Source organism: Mastigoproctus giganteus, chromosome 11 (assembly GCF_048544385.1).
Source record: "Mastigoproctus giganteus isolate SK-2022 chromosome 11, ASM4854438v1, whole genome shotgun sequence".
Lineage (NCBI taxonomy): Eukaryota > Metazoa > Arthropoda > Arachnida > Uropygi > Thelyphonidae > Mastigoproctus > Mastigoproctus giganteus.
Genome location: NC_143585.1, coordinates 58,746,807 through 58,766,699, shown reverse-complemented (window position 1 = coordinate 58,766,699; position 19,893 = coordinate 58,746,807). Strand labels below are relative to the sequence as shown.

Genomic DNA, 19,893 nt, shown 5'->3' with positions numbered 1-19,893 from the left:
TGAAACAACAAAGAAATTAAAAGTAGTATTATAAAATTTATTCATAGGACATCATTTACAGATAGTAACTGTACTAATCACTCCATAAGGCCTGTAAAAAATCAACACCTATAAATGTTCACCCGAACAGGTAAATGCACTGGAACAAATTGTGAATCATCAGCTTTGAAGCAAGAAAGGGAGGGGTGGAATTTGGGTCCAACCTTTGATCATGTTATAAGTGATTCTGCTTTCTATTGAGTCTACAGTGTACCATACTAAATTAACAGATACCTCAATATAATAATAACACTATTCACAGGTTATGCAACAATAATACATATTACACAGCAAGTTATATATAGAGGGTGATTCACTACCAGTGCGACAAAGTTCCAGGAGGTGTAGGGGGCACAAAGATGAATCGGAATCACATAGCACTGCAGGGTCCGAAATGCCTTCGTCATGCGGTAGAGGACATTGAACGGGAGGTCGCGTGAACAGCGATCCAGCTGGAAGTCAGCATTTGCGAACCAGTTCCCAAGGCAGTAGGATGGACGAGTATTCAAACGTTGAACTGGCCGACATGCACCTAGCGTATGGAGCTGCGGACTGTAATGGGCGCGCTGCTCTGCGCTTGTACCAGGATCGTTTCCCGCACAGGCGTGCTCCTCGTCATACGATTTTCACACGTGTGCACAGAAGGTTATGTGAGACTGGTTGTTTCACAAGAGGTACCATGAATCGAGAGCGAATGATGAGGACGCCAGACAATGAGGAGAATGTCCTACGCCTTGCAGAAGGCAATCCGAGTACGAGTACTCAAGCGATAGGCCAACGATTGAGTATTTCCCAATTCACTGTATGGAGGATACTGTCAACAAACCAAATGAGTTCATACCATCTGCAACGCGTCCAATCATTGGAGCCTGTGGATTATCCACTCCAGAGGACTTTTGCTACTTGGTTTCTTCAACAGAAACGGTTCGCAAATGCTGATTTCCAGCGGGATCGCTGTTCACGCGACCTCCCGTTCAACGTCCTCTACCCCATGATGAAGGCATTTCGGACCTTGCAAAGCTATGTGATTCCGATTCGTCTTTGTGCCCCCTACACCTCCTGCAAGTTTGTCGCACTGGTAGTGAATGACCCTGTGTGTGTATATATATATATATATATATATATATATATAGATATTTCAAAGTTTATGTTATATATATTACATTATACTACTATGTTCGTAAAGTTATAATCTTACTAGATTATAAAATTTCTTAGCTAAAAATAATTGATATTTGTGTAAAATCACCAATAAAAAGATTAAAATATTAAGTCATAACTTGCAAAACCTCTAGCTTAATTTAAAAACAAGTTAACAAATGTGATTACGCCTATTAAAACTCCACTGAGCACAATTTAATATATTAATTAAGTAAAAATGGTTAAAATTTTTCCAAAATCATATCTGTTTCCAAGAGTTAATAATTTTTCTACTCCACAGTTTATATAGCCTTCTTAAAAATATTGGAAATATTAATTTATTTGGGGGAGGATGATCCGTAGGGTGATGATCCTCAAGTGTTATACTGAAATAATTGTGTTCACATAAAGTAAAATATGGTACATAAATAGTTTCATATTGTAAAACAAATTTTAATATGAAGAGACCACCAACAGCAATTACCCCTCAAAGTGGCACAAGATCCACCACTAACTGGAAATGTTTCTTTTTACTATTTTCAGAGGAGACATGAACTTTAACTGAATTTAAAGATGGATGAGTTCAATACCTGACAAAAGCAATAACTGCAGAGTATAAGAATTGCAATCCTCAAAAACAGTACATGTACTTAGTCATTAAATTCCTTACCAAAACTAACTTGTCTTTTTTTGTGGCAATGCAGAAAATGTTGAATTAAAGACTGTGGTTTGTTTTTAGCTACCATGCCTCTCCTTAAAAAATTCTATCCATTCATGGGGGCAGTTTATTATAAAGTTAGAAAATTGTAGGAAAGGAAAGGTTATTTATCCAAAACTGTTTATGAATTGATAAATATATTGGCAGAAAAAGTGTCAGAAAAATATCAAGTATAACAAAGAAAATATTTCTCAATTATTGTTGACCGAACTTTTGATTATTCAAATGAAGATCAACTCTGCTAAATAATCCAACACCAAACTGAAGATGAAGAACCCGCATTATCATATTTAGGATCTATTTCTTTAGAAGAAAGGTACATTGGAAAATATTTGGCTGAAACTATTTCAAAGAACTGAAAAAAAAGAGAGGGATCAAATTAACAGACTATTGTTAATTTGATCCCTCTTAATAATTTTTCTACTGCAAATTTATATAGTTTGTATAAAGGAGCTCAGAAATACATTAGAGCAGTGGTTTTCAACCTTTTTATAATAACGGCACCCAAGTAATTTATTTTATTTTGCGGCACCCCTCTGTACACCATTTTAAATGAAATAAACATAAATTTTTAAAAAATAATAAGTTTAAGTAACTTAAACCCAAATTACGTGGCACCCCTGTTGAAAACCACTGCACAAGTAATTACAGACCAGTTAGTTTAACTTCTGTTCCGGGTAAAATAATGGAGTCACTGGTTAAAGATGCATTGCAGGATCATCTAGACAAGACTGCAGCAATAATTCAAACACAGCATGGGTTTGTTAAGGGAAAGTCTTGTCTGACAAATTTGATTGGTTATTATGATGTGGTCACAAAGGAACTGGATGCAAAAAATAATTTTGATATCATATATTTGGATTTCAGGAAAGCTTTTGACACTGATGCGCATGGAAGACTACTGTACAAATTGGAGCAGAATGGTATTAAGGGTAAGTTGCTACAATGGATAAAAGGATGGTTAAGTGGGAGAAGACAGAGGGTGGTAATCAATGGGTACTGCTCTTCGTGGACTAATGTTATTAGTGGAGTCCCACAGGGTTCGGTGTTTGGTCCACTGTTGTTTTGTGTATTTATCAATGATATTGATGAAGGTATATCAGGCTTAATGTCGAAGTTTGCAGATGACACAAAGGTTGGCAGGGTTGTTAATGACAGTAATGGCAGTGTGCTACTGCAACAGGATCTAGATAATTTGGGCAGATGGGCTAAGAAGTGGCAACTGAAGTTCAACCTTGACAAATGCAAAGTACTGCATATGGGGAGAAGTAACACCAGAGAAACGTACAAACTGTGTGGTACTACACTTAAGGTGGTAGAAAATGAAAGAGACCTGGGAGTAATTGTGCAGTCAGATATGAAGTTTTCTGAGCAGTGCAGACAGGCTGCTAGGGCGGGTCATGGGGTTTTGTCAATGATATATAGGAATTTTGCTAGCAGGGAAAAGGAGGTGATTGTCCCTCTGTATAAGGCAATGGTCAGGCCACGCCTTGAGTACTGCGTACAGACTGGAGATGTGCAAATGTGTCCCCAATTCACAAAGGTGGATCGAAGGGTGACACGAGTAATTACAGACCAGTTAGTTTAACTTCTGTTCAGGGTAAAATAATGGAGTCACTGGTTAAAGATGCATTGCAGGATCATCTAGACAAGACTGCAGCAATAATTCAAACACAGCATGGGTTTGTTAAGGGAAAGTCTTGTCTGACAAATTTGATTGGTTATTATGATGTGGTCACAAAGGAACTGGATGCAAAAAATAATTTTGATATCATATATTTGGATTTCAGGAAAGCTTTTGACACTGTTGAACATGGAAGACTACTGTACAAATTGGAGCAGAATGGTATTAAGGGTAAGTTGCTACAATGGATAAAAGGATGGTTAAGTGGGAGAAGAGAGAGGGTGGTAATCAATGGGTGCTGCTCTTCGTGGACTAATGTTATTAGTGGAGTCCCACAGGGTTCGGTGTTGGGTCCACTGTTGTTTTGTGTATTTATCAATGATATTGATGAAGGTGTATCAGGCTTAATGTCGAAGTTTGCAGATGACACAAAGGTTGGCAGGGTTGTTAATGACAGTAATGGCAGTGTGCTACTGCAACAGGATCTAGATAATTTGGGCAGATGGGCTAAGAAGTGGCAACTGAAGTTCAACCTTGACAAATGCAAAGTACTGCATATGGGGAGAAGTAACACCAGAGAAACGTACAAACTGTGTGGTACTACACTTAAGGTGGTAGAAAATGAAAAAGACCTGGGAGTAATTGTGCAGTCAGATATGAAGTTTTCTGAGCAGTGCAGACAGGAAGCTAGGGTGGGTCATGGGGTTTTGTCAATGATATATAGGAATTTTGCTAGCAGGGAAAAGGAGGTGATTGTCCCTCTGTATAAGGCAATGGTCAGGCCACGCCTTGAGTACTGCGTACAGGTCTGGAGGCCTCATTTTAGGAAGGATGTAGATTTACTTGAGTGTGTACAGAGAAGGGCAACAAGATTGGTGAGGGGAATGAAGGGATTCTCTTACCAAGAGAGGCTTAAGTTCTGCAAATTGCAGTGGCTGGAGACTAGGCACCTGCGCGGTGATCTGATTGAAGTCTATAAGGCCTTGAATGTGTTGAGCACGCTGAATTCTGATGGGATCCTTCCACTTGTTCAGATTACTAACCTACGGGGACATAAGTTCAAATTAAGAAAGGACAGATGTAGAATAGATGTGTGGAAATTTGCCTTTAGCCAGCGGGTGGTTAATTGCTGGAACAAACTTCCATCTGTCGTTGTGGAAGTTGATAGGTTAAATAAATTTAAGGAGGAACTGGACAGGTATTTGGAGGGAATGGTGTGATTTTTTTTTTTTTTTTTTTTGGCTGATGCTGCATAAGCTCCTACACTTGCTTTCCTGCATCATGTGCCACTACTACTACTACTACTACTATATACTGTAAAAATGATTAATACAAAATACATACATACCTTTTTTATATTTTTAAAAGCAATCGAATTTATTAATTATTGGGTAGGACGACTTTCACTGTCACTAACGGAATCACTACTATCTGTTGACTTTTTCTTTTTGTGAGACTTTAACAAGAAACCTATCCAATGACACTTGCTTTTGCCTCCTTTTGAGGTTTCACGGAAATATGACATTGCATTGTCGTTAAACAGATTCATCGCTTGCACTGCCACAGCCTTACTTGGGTGGTGCTTTTCTACAAAATTTTGCACTGTTTCCCACATTTTACACACCTCCCTAATCTCATTTGAAGAAAGGGATGTCTCCATTTTTTTCTCCTCCTCCTCAGACGAGATCTCCTCCATAACCTCTTGCTGTTGCTCGCGATGCAGATCCATCAGTTCGTCGGTGGTAAACTCCTGGCCATGTTCCTCCACCAGCTCTTGAATGTCATCCTTATTCACCTCCAGTCCCATGGTCGTCCCCAAGAACACAATTTCATCGACAACTGGCAGCTCCTGTTCATGAGCAAACCCCTCAACGCAATCAGACCACAGTTTTCTCCAAGCAGAATTGAGGGTTCTCTTGGTGACCCCATCCCAGGCTTTATCGATGATTTTGAGGCAGTTTACGATGTGGAAATGATTTTTCCAAAACTCTCGGAGGGTTAGGTTAGTTCCTTCGGTCACCTCGAAGCATCGCTGAAATAGTGCCTTGATGTAAAGCTTTTTAAAGTTCGAAATTACCTGCTGATCCATGGGCTGGAGTAATGGAGTAGTGTTGGGAGGAAGGAACTGGACCTTAATGAATTTGAATTCTTCCAGTAAGTCGTTCTCAAGGTCTGGAGGATGAGCAGGAGCATTATCCATAACCAGCAAGGCTTTGAGTGGCAGTTTTTTTTCTAAGAGGTATTTCTTCACTGCAGGACCGAAGACCTCGTTGATCCACTCAACGAACAAGATACGAGTGACCCAAGCCTTGCTGTTGGACCTCCAAATAACGGTTAACTGGCTCTTCTGCACCATGCATTTCTTGAAGGCTCGTGGATTCTCAGAATGATACACGAGCAGGGGCTTGACTTTGAAATCACCGCTTGCATTAGCACACAGCAAGAGGGTGAGACGGTCTTTCATGGGCTTGTGACCGAGCATGGCATTCTCTTCTGCTGTAATGTAGGTCCTCTTTGGCATCTTTTTCCAAAAAAGCCCTGTCTCATCGCAATTAAAAACTTGCTGCGGCAGGTAACACTCGGAAACCATGAGCTTCTGGAACTCGGCAACGAACGCCTTAGCGTCCGAACTCGCAGCCTCTCCGTGCCTCACAACACTATGGATGCCACTTCTCCTCTTAAAGTTATCAAACCATCCCCTGCTCGCCTTGAAGCCTTCTTCGTTTTCTGTAGATGTACCAGGCAGTTTACTTACGAGGTCGGCGTACAAGGCCTTTCCCTTCTCACAGATCAAGTTCTCGGTCACAGTATCACCTGCTAGTTGCTTCTCGTTTATCCACACCAAAAGCAACTTTTCTACATCTTCCAGAATACGTGGCCGTTGCTTTGATATTCTCGTGACTCCTTTTGCTACATCTAGTCCCCTTCTTCTTTCTTCTTTAATATTGTACAAATTGTTGACGTAGACTTCTTATAAAATCTTGCGATGGCGGCCACTTTCATACCTTGTTCGTGTTTCTCGATGATTTCCTTCTTAACTTCTACCGTAATCATCTCCTTCTTCTTACCGCCTTCCTTTTCAACCCTTTTCTTCATTGGGGCCATTTTCGTAGTGCACAGTTAATAAATAACAGTCACCAAATTTGAACACAAAAAAAAAAAAAAAAAAAAAAATGCTTTACGCACATACACGTGGTCACAACATTAGCACGAATGTTCACTACAATGTTGACTGTATACAAATGAGGTATGCCGACTGAGACCGAGCATGTGAGACGATTAAACACAATCCCCAGCAGCACGTGATCACGTGACGCTCGGCAGACAATTTTTAGGGAATAAAGCACAATTACAAAATGAGGAGGCACCCTTGATACACATAAACAAAGCTGCGCGAGTGTAGCAACTGAATAAACAACACCATAAAGGCAGAGATACACTATTAACACCTCACATTTTCCTAAACCACATTTCTAGGGGTTACTACCATAAAACAATAAAAACAGTTTCCAGTTGCGTTTCTGCTAATGGAATCTGTTATAAACTGGTAGTAAACTCGATCTAATTGCATACCGATAGCTGGAATTGTGTTGCTTTTTACGTTATTATGGTGAAATGTGTTTCCCCTTCACTGATATAAAAACATAAATACATTTTCAGAATCTTCTTCATTCCTATCGTGTTGCGTTCAGTTGGGGTGATTCTGCGTTCCACTGCCATTTCTTGTAAACACAAAGGCGAATTGTGCATAAGCGAATTCGGTTTGTGTTATATAAGATATCGTTCCCCTATTTATAAATCGTGTATGATCGAATTCGTGTAGTGTAAACACGTGTTATACGAGGACTGACTGTACTCGTATTGCAAGACCTCGCTCGTTTATCAAGTTAATATTTATTAAAAATTTTTGCTCGTCTTGCGAAACACTCGCAGACCAAGTTACTCGCAATCCAAGATACCACTGTATCAAGAAATTTATATATTTGTGCAAAATTTATATATGCTTGTGTATTATTGCAGATAATATAGAAACTTACATAAAGAGTCCAGGTACATCAGTGAAATATACCAAAGCAACAACTATTATAATTAGTTATTAAAAATTTTGTGGCCCTTTAAAAAAATTAGAAATGAGAAAAGAATCATCTGAATATGAATACAGGTAACACAGTAGTTAGGTTCCTATAAAATGTTGTGTTGTATGAAACCGTGTTATACGGGACTAAGAAAAAGTACAATAAGGGTGGTTATGGTTATCTAACAAATACACTATTTCATTAATAAGATGTTAACAAAACTAACAAAAATACACCATTCTAGATTTCGGGTATCTTCTGTCTCTTTAAAAAATCAATAATCTGATTTTGTATGCTTGGCTTGATAAATTTTTTTGAATTTCATCGTATGGAACTAAGCATTTTTGAAGCTCCCTTTTGAACTTTGGGCACCTTTCATTCCAAAATCATTCAGAATCTGCATTCAAAAAATAATATTCTAATTGCTCGGCTCACTTTATGCCTTCTCGTATGCTTTTTATGTAAAATTTGGAAGTTTAAAATTTTCATCTGCACTATCATCTTTTGAACTGATTTGGTTTTTACCTCCGATGCCATTTCCACCAAATCCACTTGGCCAGCCTCTTTTTCTACCAGTAATTCTTGAACATCTTTAGTAATCATATCTTTTTTAAGTTTTTTTAGGAGCATTGGCGACTAAGGCCATATTGCTCTGCGTATATTGTCTATAAATTGTGTGTGTTCTGAGGTCGATTTTCTGTTTTGATAGATGAAAAACCTGAGTTTACAAGAGAAAAAACCATGCTACACCTGGCTGAGCCTGACTAACTCAGCCACGTTATGAAAAAAAATAAATAAATAAAATCCCCCGTCATCGACAGGATTCAAACTCAGTTCTTTTCCACCCGGTGTGGAGAAGAGGGCGATTCTATCAACTGTGCTATCCACGAGGGCTTCAGTTGGTTGGTTGGTTGGTTGGTTGGTTATTAGGAGTTTTATGGCACATCAGCATCTAAGGTCCTTGAGGTCATTTGGTCCTTGAGGTTGTCACAGACATTCTCTCAGATATGCCAGACAAGCTGTTCTTGCTACCTGGGAGTCTAAAACGCTGATGGAACTGATATTCGGGTGACACTCAAGTCAAAGTGGACCCAATTTCGGCAAAGTCCGGACGGTCTATGACAGCCAAATCCTCTGCTTGCACCTTCACGATGGTGGGACTGTTAGTAATCCTGGGTATAACCTTCATGCACAAGTACATGGTGGGTGACCACCCAGGTGTGAACCAACGTAAGCAGGGGTCGAGGTGTGGCGCCCACACCACATGGAGGAACGCGGCCCCTCTATGTTACCAGGCAGTACTAGGTGGTAGATGACTCATCAACCGGTGAAATACCACCACTTTGCTTATTGGAGGCTTGAAGTGGTGGAACCCATGTTTAGTCTCTAGAGCTAAGTTCTGGCCAACCCTTCCCTATCTCTTCCATCATGCAGTATGATTGATGATTTTTGAGGTTATGATGAATGTCGTGGCGAGATCCAATATTCCTTACATTTCGAGGGTACAGCTCTAAAACGGTGTTCGGAGGCCGGCCGCTAGTTAGTACACCGGACTGAACCTATTGGTAACTCTCTAGGAAGTTTCCGGATCAGCTAGTGTATAATCTTGCTACCTCTACTCTGCCAGATAGCAACTGGAGGGTATTTGGTATTTTTTTTTTTTTTTTTTAGGAGCATTAGCAACTAAGGCCATATTGCTCCGGGATATGCAGTGGTCATTCCCTGACCTTTCCGCATCCTCCGTATTTGGTGGTGACGGGCTTGAACTCTGGTCTAATCAAGAAGCGTGTGCTACGCACAGCTGCTGCTCCTTCCCACCTGGCTACGGAGGCGCCCACGACTGGAGGGAGTCCGAGTAGTGTGTATGCGGGGAGCATTGTCGAGGCCACGTTATGTCAAGGATCTGGGTATATTCTTACCACATGTACGCCATATCCAAAAATTTCATTACTTCATACAGCATGTCCCACCCACTTTTTCTTACTATTGAATACACCATGAATTGTCAAAATAATAGAGCAAGCTTATCTGCGAAAAGATCTAAACCTCCCAAGGACTTCCTAATTCATTTCACAAATATACGTGGTCTCAATTCTAATCTCAACGATGTCCATTTCCACTTGCAGTCTTCCAAACCCCATGTACTTTTTCTGACTGAATCTCAGTTATCAGTTGATTCAACTACTGCTCATCTCAGATGTACAAATTATTTGCTGTATGATTCCTTTCGCCTCAAAGGTGGTACTTGTGCATATGTCCGTTCTGATATTCCCTGTCAGAGACTTGGCAATTTGGAATCTCCTCTCTTTGATCTTCTCTGGCTTAAAATCTCTCTACCTCATTGTGTAAAATTCATCTGTTGTCTCTACCGTTCTCCCAACTCCACTAATCACTTGGAGCTCTTTGACTTCCTCTCTTTGCAACTTGACTTTCTCCAGTCCAACTTTCCTAACAGTGAGGTAATTTTCCTTGGTGATTTTAACGTTCACAACTCCAGCTGGCTTCCGTTTTCTAGTCACACCGACCCAGCAGGTCGAGATGCTGAGGCTTTTGCAATTACTAATGACCTAGCACAGATTGTTCATTTACCTACAAGAATACCGGACAATCCTAATCATACAGCCAATACGCTTGATCTTTTTCTCACAAACAACCCTTCTAAGTACAAGGTTGAAGTGAGAGGTCCTTTAGGCACTTCAGATCACAACTTGGTGATTGTCTCTTCTCCAATGGAACTTTTATCTCATGCCTATTCCCAACCTCGTATTGTTTGGCATTACAAGAATGCAAAATGGGATGACCTGCGAGACTTCTTTTCTTCTTTTCCTTGGTCTGATTACTGTTTCAAAACTTCAGATGTCAACGTTTGCTCAGATCGTGTCAGTGAAATTATTCTTGCAGGAATGGAATCCTTTATCCCACACTCCACTTTAAAATCTCGTCCTTTATCTAAACCTTGGTTTTTCCAATAAATGTGCTAAGGCTGTCCAAGAGAAGAACGTTGCATATCGTAATTGGCTTGTTTCTAATTCTTCAGTTTCATTTTCTGCCTACACCAAAGCTCGCAACAATTGTAAAGCAGTTATTAATCAGTCCAAACTAGAGTTTGAACAGGCTAAGAGTAGAAAACTTTCTTTTTGCGCCAATGGTAGCCGAGCATTCTGGTCTCTTGCCAAAGCTATTGGCCGCAACTTTTGCCCATCTCTGCTCCCACCTCTGTCCAAACCAGATGGTTCTGTTGTCACTTCAGCCAAGGATAAAGCTGACCTGCTAGCATCCCATTTTTCTTCGAGCTCATGTATTAATGATCTTGGTAAAACACCTCCCACCATTCCTAACACGCTCCATTAAATGCCTCCTGTGGGCTTCCATCAAAAGAATATCAGAACGATTTTGATGAATCTTGATGGTATTTCTCCACTTGTTCTCAAAACCTGTGCTCCTGAACTTACTCCTATTCTTTGCCGCCTTTTTTCACTTTCTTATTCCAAAGGTGTTTTTCCTACTGCTTGGAAATTTGCTCATATCCAGCCAGTTCCTAAAAAGGGTGACAAATCCCTCCCATCCAATTATCGTCCCATTGCAATTACTTCTACTCTTTCTAAAGTAATGGAGAAATCAATTAACCGCCAACTCTTAAACTACCTAGAAACCTTCCGTCTGATCAACGATCGCCAGTATGGATTCCGTCAGTGTCGATCCACTGGTGATATTCTGGCTTATGCTACCCATTTATGGACTAATTCAATGGAAAGGTTCGGTGAAACACATAGTGTTGGGCATAAAGGTCTTCTAAACAAGGTTCCATCTTATGGTTTGCCAACTGTTTTTAGTAATTGGTTATCCAGTTTTCTCTCTGATCGCTCACTGAGGGTGATGGTAGATGGCTCTCTGTCTTCTAACTTCTCCACTAATGCCGGTGTCCCCCAAGGTTCAGTTCTTTCCCCCACTCTTTTCCTCTTGTATATCAATGACCTTCTTCCATTGACTGGAAATCCTATCCATAGTTTTGCCGATGATAGCACATTGCATTCAACTTTCCATTTTGTGAAACCTTGTCCAGCTCAATCAGCTTCAAGTTCTCGAAAATCTGCTGCCATTTCCTTAAATGCCGATCTTCAGGTAATTCTCCAGTGGGGCAAAGACAACTTAGTTGATTTCAACCCTTCTAAAACTCAATCTTGTCTTATATCTCGCAAAAAGGTTTCTTCTGCTCCTATGCTTATCTTTAGTGACACTCGGATTTCTAGGCAAAATGATATATCTCTTTTGGGGATTACCCTGACTTCTAATCTCTGTTGGCACAAGCTCATTACAAATATTGCTTCCTCTGCATCTAAAAAACTTGGTTTTCTCTTTCGCTCTCGGCGTTACTTTTCTCCCAAACAGCTGCTCACTCTGTATAAATCGCAAATCCGCCCTGCCATAGAATATTGTTCCCACATCTGGGGTGGTGCCCCCAAAACCTCTCTCAGGCTTCTTGATTCCATTCAGAAGAGGGCAGTTAGGTTAATTAATGATTCATCTCTAACAGAGTCTCTCCACTCGCTTTCTCATAGACGCACTGTTTCTGCTGCATGCCTCTTCTACAGATACTTCCATGGGCACTGTTCTTCTGAATTGGCTTCTATAATTCCCGCTCTCTCTTTCAAAACAGTCCGAACACGTGCCGCCACCAGCCAACATCCATTTACTGTCCAACTTCAAACCCACAGAACCAACTTTTCATCTTCCTCATTTATTCATTCAACTGCCGTTTTCTGGAACAACCTTCCTTCATACGTATTTCCTGAAAATTACAATCTACAGAAGTTCAAGTCGAATATCAACAAATATTTTCTTTCGTCTTCTCAACCTCCAACCCAAGCACGGTACTAAGTACTATAGGTTATAATACCTCTCGTGTTTGGGGTTCTCATAAAAAAAAAAAAAAAAAAAAAAAGCATCATAACAAATAAACATTGTTATTGTGCGCCAAAGGGCTTCAGTAGTCATATCATCGAAACCTTCCCCTCCTACTGATGTAGCAAGTTCTACTGTCGTACCGATTCCGTTTTCTGCCAGTTCGACCATATTTCTTGAATGAACTGACTATGGCCATACATTTTTCCACACACATTTAACGTTGATGGTTTTACTTTGTTGAGCAATAAAGCTATGATTCTGATACAGTCGACAATTGAGAAATGTTTCCATGCCTCCATTACTTCAATAGATTCGGAATCAATTTTTTTCAAAATTCATTGTAGCGATTTTCTGATATAATGAGTTTTAAAGGTGGATATAATGCCTTGATGTAATGGCTGAATGAAAGAAGTTGTATTAACCTAGTACAACTGTGGTGGTAGAAACATAACTTCAACTTTTGGATGGCCTGGCATGCTATCCAATAGTAATAAAACTTTGAAATCTAGAATTTTCCATAAGTTCAATAGCACAGAACATAACATGGGGATTTCCCAACAAAATAAAATACAGGGATTCCCCAATAATTTTTTTTTTGACTAGCAAGACAACAGCGGGGATTCAAAGAGTGGAAATGTTGAAAAATTACATCCAACACAATACAGGGTTTTCCTTGCATAAAAGCTCAAAAATACCCTGTTTGAGAAGTTTACCGAAATTCTCTAACTGTGTTAGAGTGAAACCATGTTATATAAGTACTGTGTTGTATGAGGATTGCCACAATTTATCAATCGTGTTAGAGCAAAACTGTGTTGTAGAAGTACCATGTTACACAGGGGTTTGCTTGTAATTAGATGGTTCACTAATCTAAAACAATGATAACAACACATAAAATGAAATGAATATGCATTAAAAAACATCCAATTCAAAAGGAAGTCATTGTTAATTAGTCATTTAAGTTAATTTTACAAACAAAATAATGAAACAAACATGTCAATAACAACATTAAAAGAAAAAATAAAATAAAGTATGAACTCGATAGATTTGATTTCAATTATGTGATTTAAAATTAACAATAGATCTATATATGCTAAAGAGATTTTCTTTAAAACATGAAAAGCATCAAAAATTTAAAATAAAAAAAAACACTAATTAAAACACAAAGACATATAATTCAGTAGACAAACTATGAAAAGAAATGACATAAATATCAAATATTTTGGTATTTATGTCATTAAGGGAGAAAAAAAAAGGTAAATAATTTATTGCATTTCTAAATTCAAACAAAAAATACCATAAATTGCATGATATTTCACTTGCTTATTCATTCAATTTTAAGTGATAGCAAAAATTAAACAAAATATTTGCACTAATGATTAAGCAACTAAATTTTAGTAAATAGCATGCAGCCTTTTCATAATTCAATGCCATTCTCAACAGAAAAACCTACCCAAATGATGTTTCTGGTAGATTAAGGTCATGGTTGGACGACCCAGCATATGCCAATTAGTCATTAGAAAAGCTATATCAGAACGCATAACACTGGCCAAGAGTTCTATATCATTAACAAGGTAGAAATCTTCTCGGTCGAGATTCTACATAAGGAGCAAATTAAAATGGAAAAAATCAAGCAAAATTAAGTTTTCCTAACATGCTACTGTTGGCGGTTTTCCACCGATGACTTGTTTAAAAATTTTCTAGCAACAATACATTCATTCTATTAACTGTAATTAGTCATGCACAAAATCCATGCATGATCATTAAAAATCAAACAATTAATGGTATGGTTGATAAAACAAATTAAAAACATGCAAGCAAAAAATAATTACGTAGTGAACTAATTTTCTATATGGATTCATTATACAATCACTAACAGCTCTCTCTCTCTCTCTAATTTCTTAATATTTCACAAAATGTTTCAGGGAATTTCACCTGAATTCATCAATACTAAATTTTAACAGTTACAACCTAATAGTTACTCATTGTTTATGGTTTTATGTGAGTTCTTTGATAAAGGTTACGCAATTTGAAGTTTCTAGAGTATTACACTGAAAGAATAAAATTTAAAAGCCAATTTACTCAGTAATTACAAGTTTCTTTCAGGGTTCATAGTAATGTATAATTAAAGAATACTGAAAATTTAATATGGACAGACTTTCTGCAGAAGTGAGATGCTTAGAACTATCAGCTTGTCCTGTTTTATTGGTTTTACGGAATGCATCAGTTGAAATTCTTTAAATCAACTTTTCTTTGTAAATGTGCACCAAATACTCATTCACCCTCAGGAAGGATTTTCAGCATATAAATTGATACAATCACCACCAAATGATGTTGCAACTCCTCTTTTAATATACTTGTTTCTCTCGTTTTTAGGACTACCACAAGAGGACCATTACTAACCCCTGGGGCTCACATCTAGTGAGCATGGGCTTGGCAAACCCAAGGTCCTGAGCTGAATATCATCATTCTTGTCTTTCTTGGTGATTCCTTTCTACCTCTCTCTCTCTTTCTCTCAGGGTAACTCGGGAATTTTTTTTTTTGGCTGGTGCAGTATAAGCCTCAGGCTTCCTCATACCATATGGCTAATAATAATGTCACAAATAAGCTAACACTGCCAAGCAGAGTTTTGAAAGAATCCATCATACACTGAGTGTTTGAAAAAGATGCCCAATGCTGTTCATCTTGTAGAGACATTTTCCAATGCTGGAATTGAGAGCAAGCTACTTTTGATTTGATGACTTTTATTATTACAAATGGTCACCACAGTGGAATATAGCCTGGAATCTCTTTGATTACTTCCATTTTTAGCAAGCAAAAATGGTCTATTTTTTTGATATATCACTGCTGCTTTTCCTAATCATTCAAAATCACTAACAATGCCTGTGTCTCCCCCCCCCCTTGTATTTCTACAACCATATTTTTTATTATTTCACTATTGGCAAACATACACTGAGTAATCACTGAATTATGATCACCCCTATGAAAACCGAATGCAACCCGTTGACCAAGTGAGGTTTTTTGTTTTTGTTATTTGGTTTTTAGGAGCATTAGCAACTAAGGCCATATTGCTCTGGGGATATTCCCTGACCTTTCTGCATCCTCCGTATTTGGTGGTCACGAGATCGAACCCCGGTCTAATCAAGAAGTGTGTGCTACGCACTGCTGCTCCTGCCCACTTCGCTACGGAGGAGCCGCCAAGTGAGGTAAGAGAGTGCGCAGTTAGTATACCTACATAGCATAGATAAGGTGTCAGTGGTTCAGTAGGTAGTAAAATTCCAAGCGTGATAGGCAAAAGGAAGGATTTATTGAATTTTGAAAAAGGACAGATTGTAGGAGCTCGACAAGCTGGTGCCTTGATTTCACAAATGACTGAACTGGTGGAGTGTTTGCGAGCTACCATTGTTCAAGTGTACCAGGACAGGCATAAAAATGGTCAAACAACAACCCGATGACAAAACTGCAAAGGTCAGCAAAAGGTTGATGTTAGAGGTGACACCAGGTCCGACGACTCGTACAGGCGCAGCACTGTTGAAGAGTTGACTACCCAATATAACATGGGGCAAACTCGGAACAATATCTGGCATGACCATGAATTGCATGCTCGCACATATGGGCTATACCAGCAGACGACCCCTACGGCATCCACTCCTAACCAAGGTTCATCAGCATAAAAGACTCGCCTGGTGCAAAGAGCATGCAAGTTGGACGTTAGAAGACTGGAAGAAGGTGTGCTGGTTGGATGAGTGACGTTATTTACTCCACACTGTGGATGGTCATGTACAGATTTGGCATCAACAACATGAGGCTCTTTGTCCATCATGAATGGTATCAAAAGTGCAGGCCGGTGGAGGCAGTTGTATGGTGTTGGGCATGTTTCACTGGCAGAAACTTGGACCCCTGGTGCATGTGGAACAACGTATCACTGGTCTCCGCTATCATCAACTGCTTGCTGACTGTGTACACCCCACTATGTTACACTTTTTCCCGAATGCCGATGGTGTCTTCCAAGATGACAATGCGCCAAGCCATCGGGCACTTGATGTGCAGGAATGGTTTGAGGAACACAGTTCTGACTTCTGGCCTCCGAACTCCGCTGATATCAATCCCATAGAACACTTGTGGAACACTATGGAAAGGCATATCAGGCATCTGGATACACCAATCATCTCCATACCTACATTGCTAGCTGCATTACACACAGCTTGGTTGGCCATACCTTCCGAATGCTCCGGCATCTTTTGAATCAATGCCACGTTGGATAGCTGCTGTACTGAGGGTAAAAGGAGGACCTACGAAGTATTAGGTAGGTGGTCAGAATTCGGTGATCACTCAGTGTATTTCTCAACAATGTGCCTTAATGAGCAGAGTAACTCAGAGAAAGTTATGTTCTATGAAAAAAGATGTAAACAAATTTTGGACATATTAGGACATCATTGTTACTATGAAAGGCTAAATCAATTTTTGCATTTCTTTATATGCACTACACACTGTCCTTACTCTTATTTCTTAGCAAATGTCTGATTACATCATAGTTCTTGTTGCTTGAAATATCACATTTACACAATTCAAACTTATTACCTTTTTTTTTCACATTTTATAATACAATGAAAATCCTTCATATAATTCTGAAATTTTACATCACATTTCTTACTGAAAGACATTGTTAATTAGCTTTTCACCATAAAATATACAAATACTATGAAATGATAACACATTACAGGGAACAATACCATATAGAAGAGGTTCCCAAACTTTTTCAGTTCACGGCACCCTTAGTGTCTCAGTAATTTTTTCACAGTGCCCCTAGGCCAAAAGAAATACCTAACAGTTCTGTTTATTAAGCAGTTAGGCCCAAACAACTTAATAAGTAATGTTGAAACTGTGAACTATCTCAAACTACCTCAGTGTCTGACAGATGTCGAGTATCACTGCATTTCCTTCGAAAATTTAAAATATCCTGCAGCATCCTGGGGCACCAGAGTGCACAGTTTGGGAACTGCTGCCATATAGTATTAATATTACTAATGGCAAATGATGCAGGAAATCAAGATTATGCAGCACCACAAAAAAAAAAAAAAAAACCTTCCACTTCTGCTGATCCCCTCTCAAAATGTCTAGTGTTTTTTACTAACTTTCCTTTCTATATTTAAGGACTATGGTAAACCCACAAGAATGTCTGATATAAGGCTTGCATAACAGGGCATCACTTGGTTTCTACTACAGAGGTAATTTGCTGATGGTTCTCAGCAGCTGTGTATTCCCTGAAGAACTCAGACTGCAATCAATTTTAAGTATGAGGTTGATAATCCAAGAAAAAGCATAAGAGGTGATGTTTTAACCCAATTCCTTTATAAGACACTGTGATGGACGATATGATCAATCGGTATTTTAACATACCGTTGTCTAATTTGGTCTTTTAAGCTGTTATTAGAGTCATAATACCTAGTTCTGAGTCAGGTTTCTAGATCATAGCTTGATCCAATCACTAAGTTTATTCAAACTACCTACTTCCACAACACCAGATGGAAGTTTGTACTAACAATTAAATCCCTCCAGCTACAAATAAATTTCCACACATCAGTCCTGAAAGCATCCTTTTTGAAGCAAATTTCACACATCTATCCTGCAACTATTCTTCCTCAATTTAAATATATGATCCTCCCCCATGTGTGTCATTTGGAGAATTATTCTATTAACATTTAGCCTACTCAATCAGACTTCCTTGCGGGTGCCTAGTTTCCAGATGCTACAATTTACAGAGGTAAAGTCTTTCAATGATGGGAGTAGCCTTTTGTATCTCACTGCTCTTCTTTTATAATCTCACTGCTCTTCTCTACACCCATTCCAACAGATTCTAAAATGAGGCTTCCAAACCCATATGCAGTACTGAAGAAGTGGCATAACCAATACCTTATTTCTGCTGGCAAAATTCCTGTATTGAGAAAACCACATGGGCTATATTAGCAGCCCATTTGCACTGTGCAGAGAAGTTCATGCCTGACTGCACAATTACTCCCCCCAGGTTTTTTGCATTCTTCACTTCCTTGAGTGGAATGCTACAAAGTTGGAATGTTATTCCAAGATTGTTGCTATCCATGTGCAGTACCTTGAATTTCTCAATGTTAAATTTCAATTGCCACTTCTCAGCCCATATGCCTAATTTTTCCAAATCTTGCTGCAGAATCATACCCTAATTGCTGTCATTAACCAGTAGCATACCCTAATTGCTATCATTAACCAGTAGTAGTAGTAGTAGCTGCAGCAGCATACTCTAATTGCTGTCACCTTGTCAATCTTTGTATCATCTGCAAACTTAGATAGTAAGCCTGATATGCCTTCAACAGATTAGGAGCTATATAATGCATGAACATCATATTTCATAATTAGTATCTTATATTCAGCATTTTATACTGTAGTAAACAAACAGCTCAAAGACCCTAATCTCTTAGGCTGGCATATTTTGTATTTAGCTAAGAATTTTGAAATTCAGTAGTGTCATTCAGAAATATAATAGCATGGTATGTACTGTGCAGCAAAATCAAGAGTAAACCTCAGATTTTCTAGACCAGTAAATCAGAATGTCTTATGATAAGTGATTCTAACATTCCAGATCTTCACTGGAACTTGTGGGTTGGTTACTCACACAGTGGCAAAACTTTCTCGATTTAATGGATGCCTGTTCTCTACACCAGAATGTTAAAGAGGAATGTTAAAAGAGAGAAAGCAATACTCTTGATCTCTTTATCAGCAATAATCATTCATGCATTATGAATCTGCAGATAAAGGAAACACCAGATGACAGTGATCACAGTGTACCGACGTGAGATTTACTTAAAGATATAACTACAAGGGCAAAGGGAAGGCTTTTAGTTTCATAAAGGTACCTACATCTCAGACAAGTTTTCAATTGTATTCAGTGGGACTAACTGATGATGTCACAACAGAAAATTCTAAACGGGAAGCATTGAGGGAAGTAATCAGAGAAACTACTAAGCATTTTACACAGTGCAGCAATTGGAAAACAAGACTGATGCCCAAAAAAAATGAGATCATACATATGAGTCAACTAACCTTGGTTTATTCGAAGTAACTTTCTCCCATAGTCACATGCAATGATCACAAAGTGACTGGAATAACTAGTGGAAGGCTGTAACTGGTACACTTGCTCAATGTTCTCATCACAGCTCTTTTAATGGTGTTGATGGCATGAAAATAGCAGCATTTCATTGGCACCTTGAGCTCTGTGAACAAAAATAAGTTGCACAGGACCAAGGTGGTGAATATAGTGGATGAGACAGTATGCAGAATTTTTTTACTATCCAGATATTCCTGAACAATGAAAGCCTTATGACTTGGTATGATCATGCAAGAGGAACCAACTGCTGTCTTCT

At 38.9% G+C, this 19,893-nt stretch overlaps 1 protein-coding gene across 2 annotated transcripts in view; it reads right to left on the bottom strand.

The window, feature by feature from the left end:
• LOC150078032 (putative phosphorylase b kinase regulatory subunit alpha) overlaps positions 1-19,893 on the bottom strand; it is a 608,767-nt gene that overhangs the window by 269,002 nt on the left and 319,872 nt on the right. The window contains exon 17 of one of the 2 annotated variants that reach the window (XM_090384728.1): positions 13,953-14,097. The exons of the other annotated variant lie outside the window; for it this stretch is intronic. Coding sequence (XP_090240854.1) covers positions 13,953-14,097 — 145 coding nt within the window. The remainder of the gene's footprint in view (positions 1-13,952; positions 14,098-19,893) is intronic. 2 annotated transcript variants of the gene reach the window in all.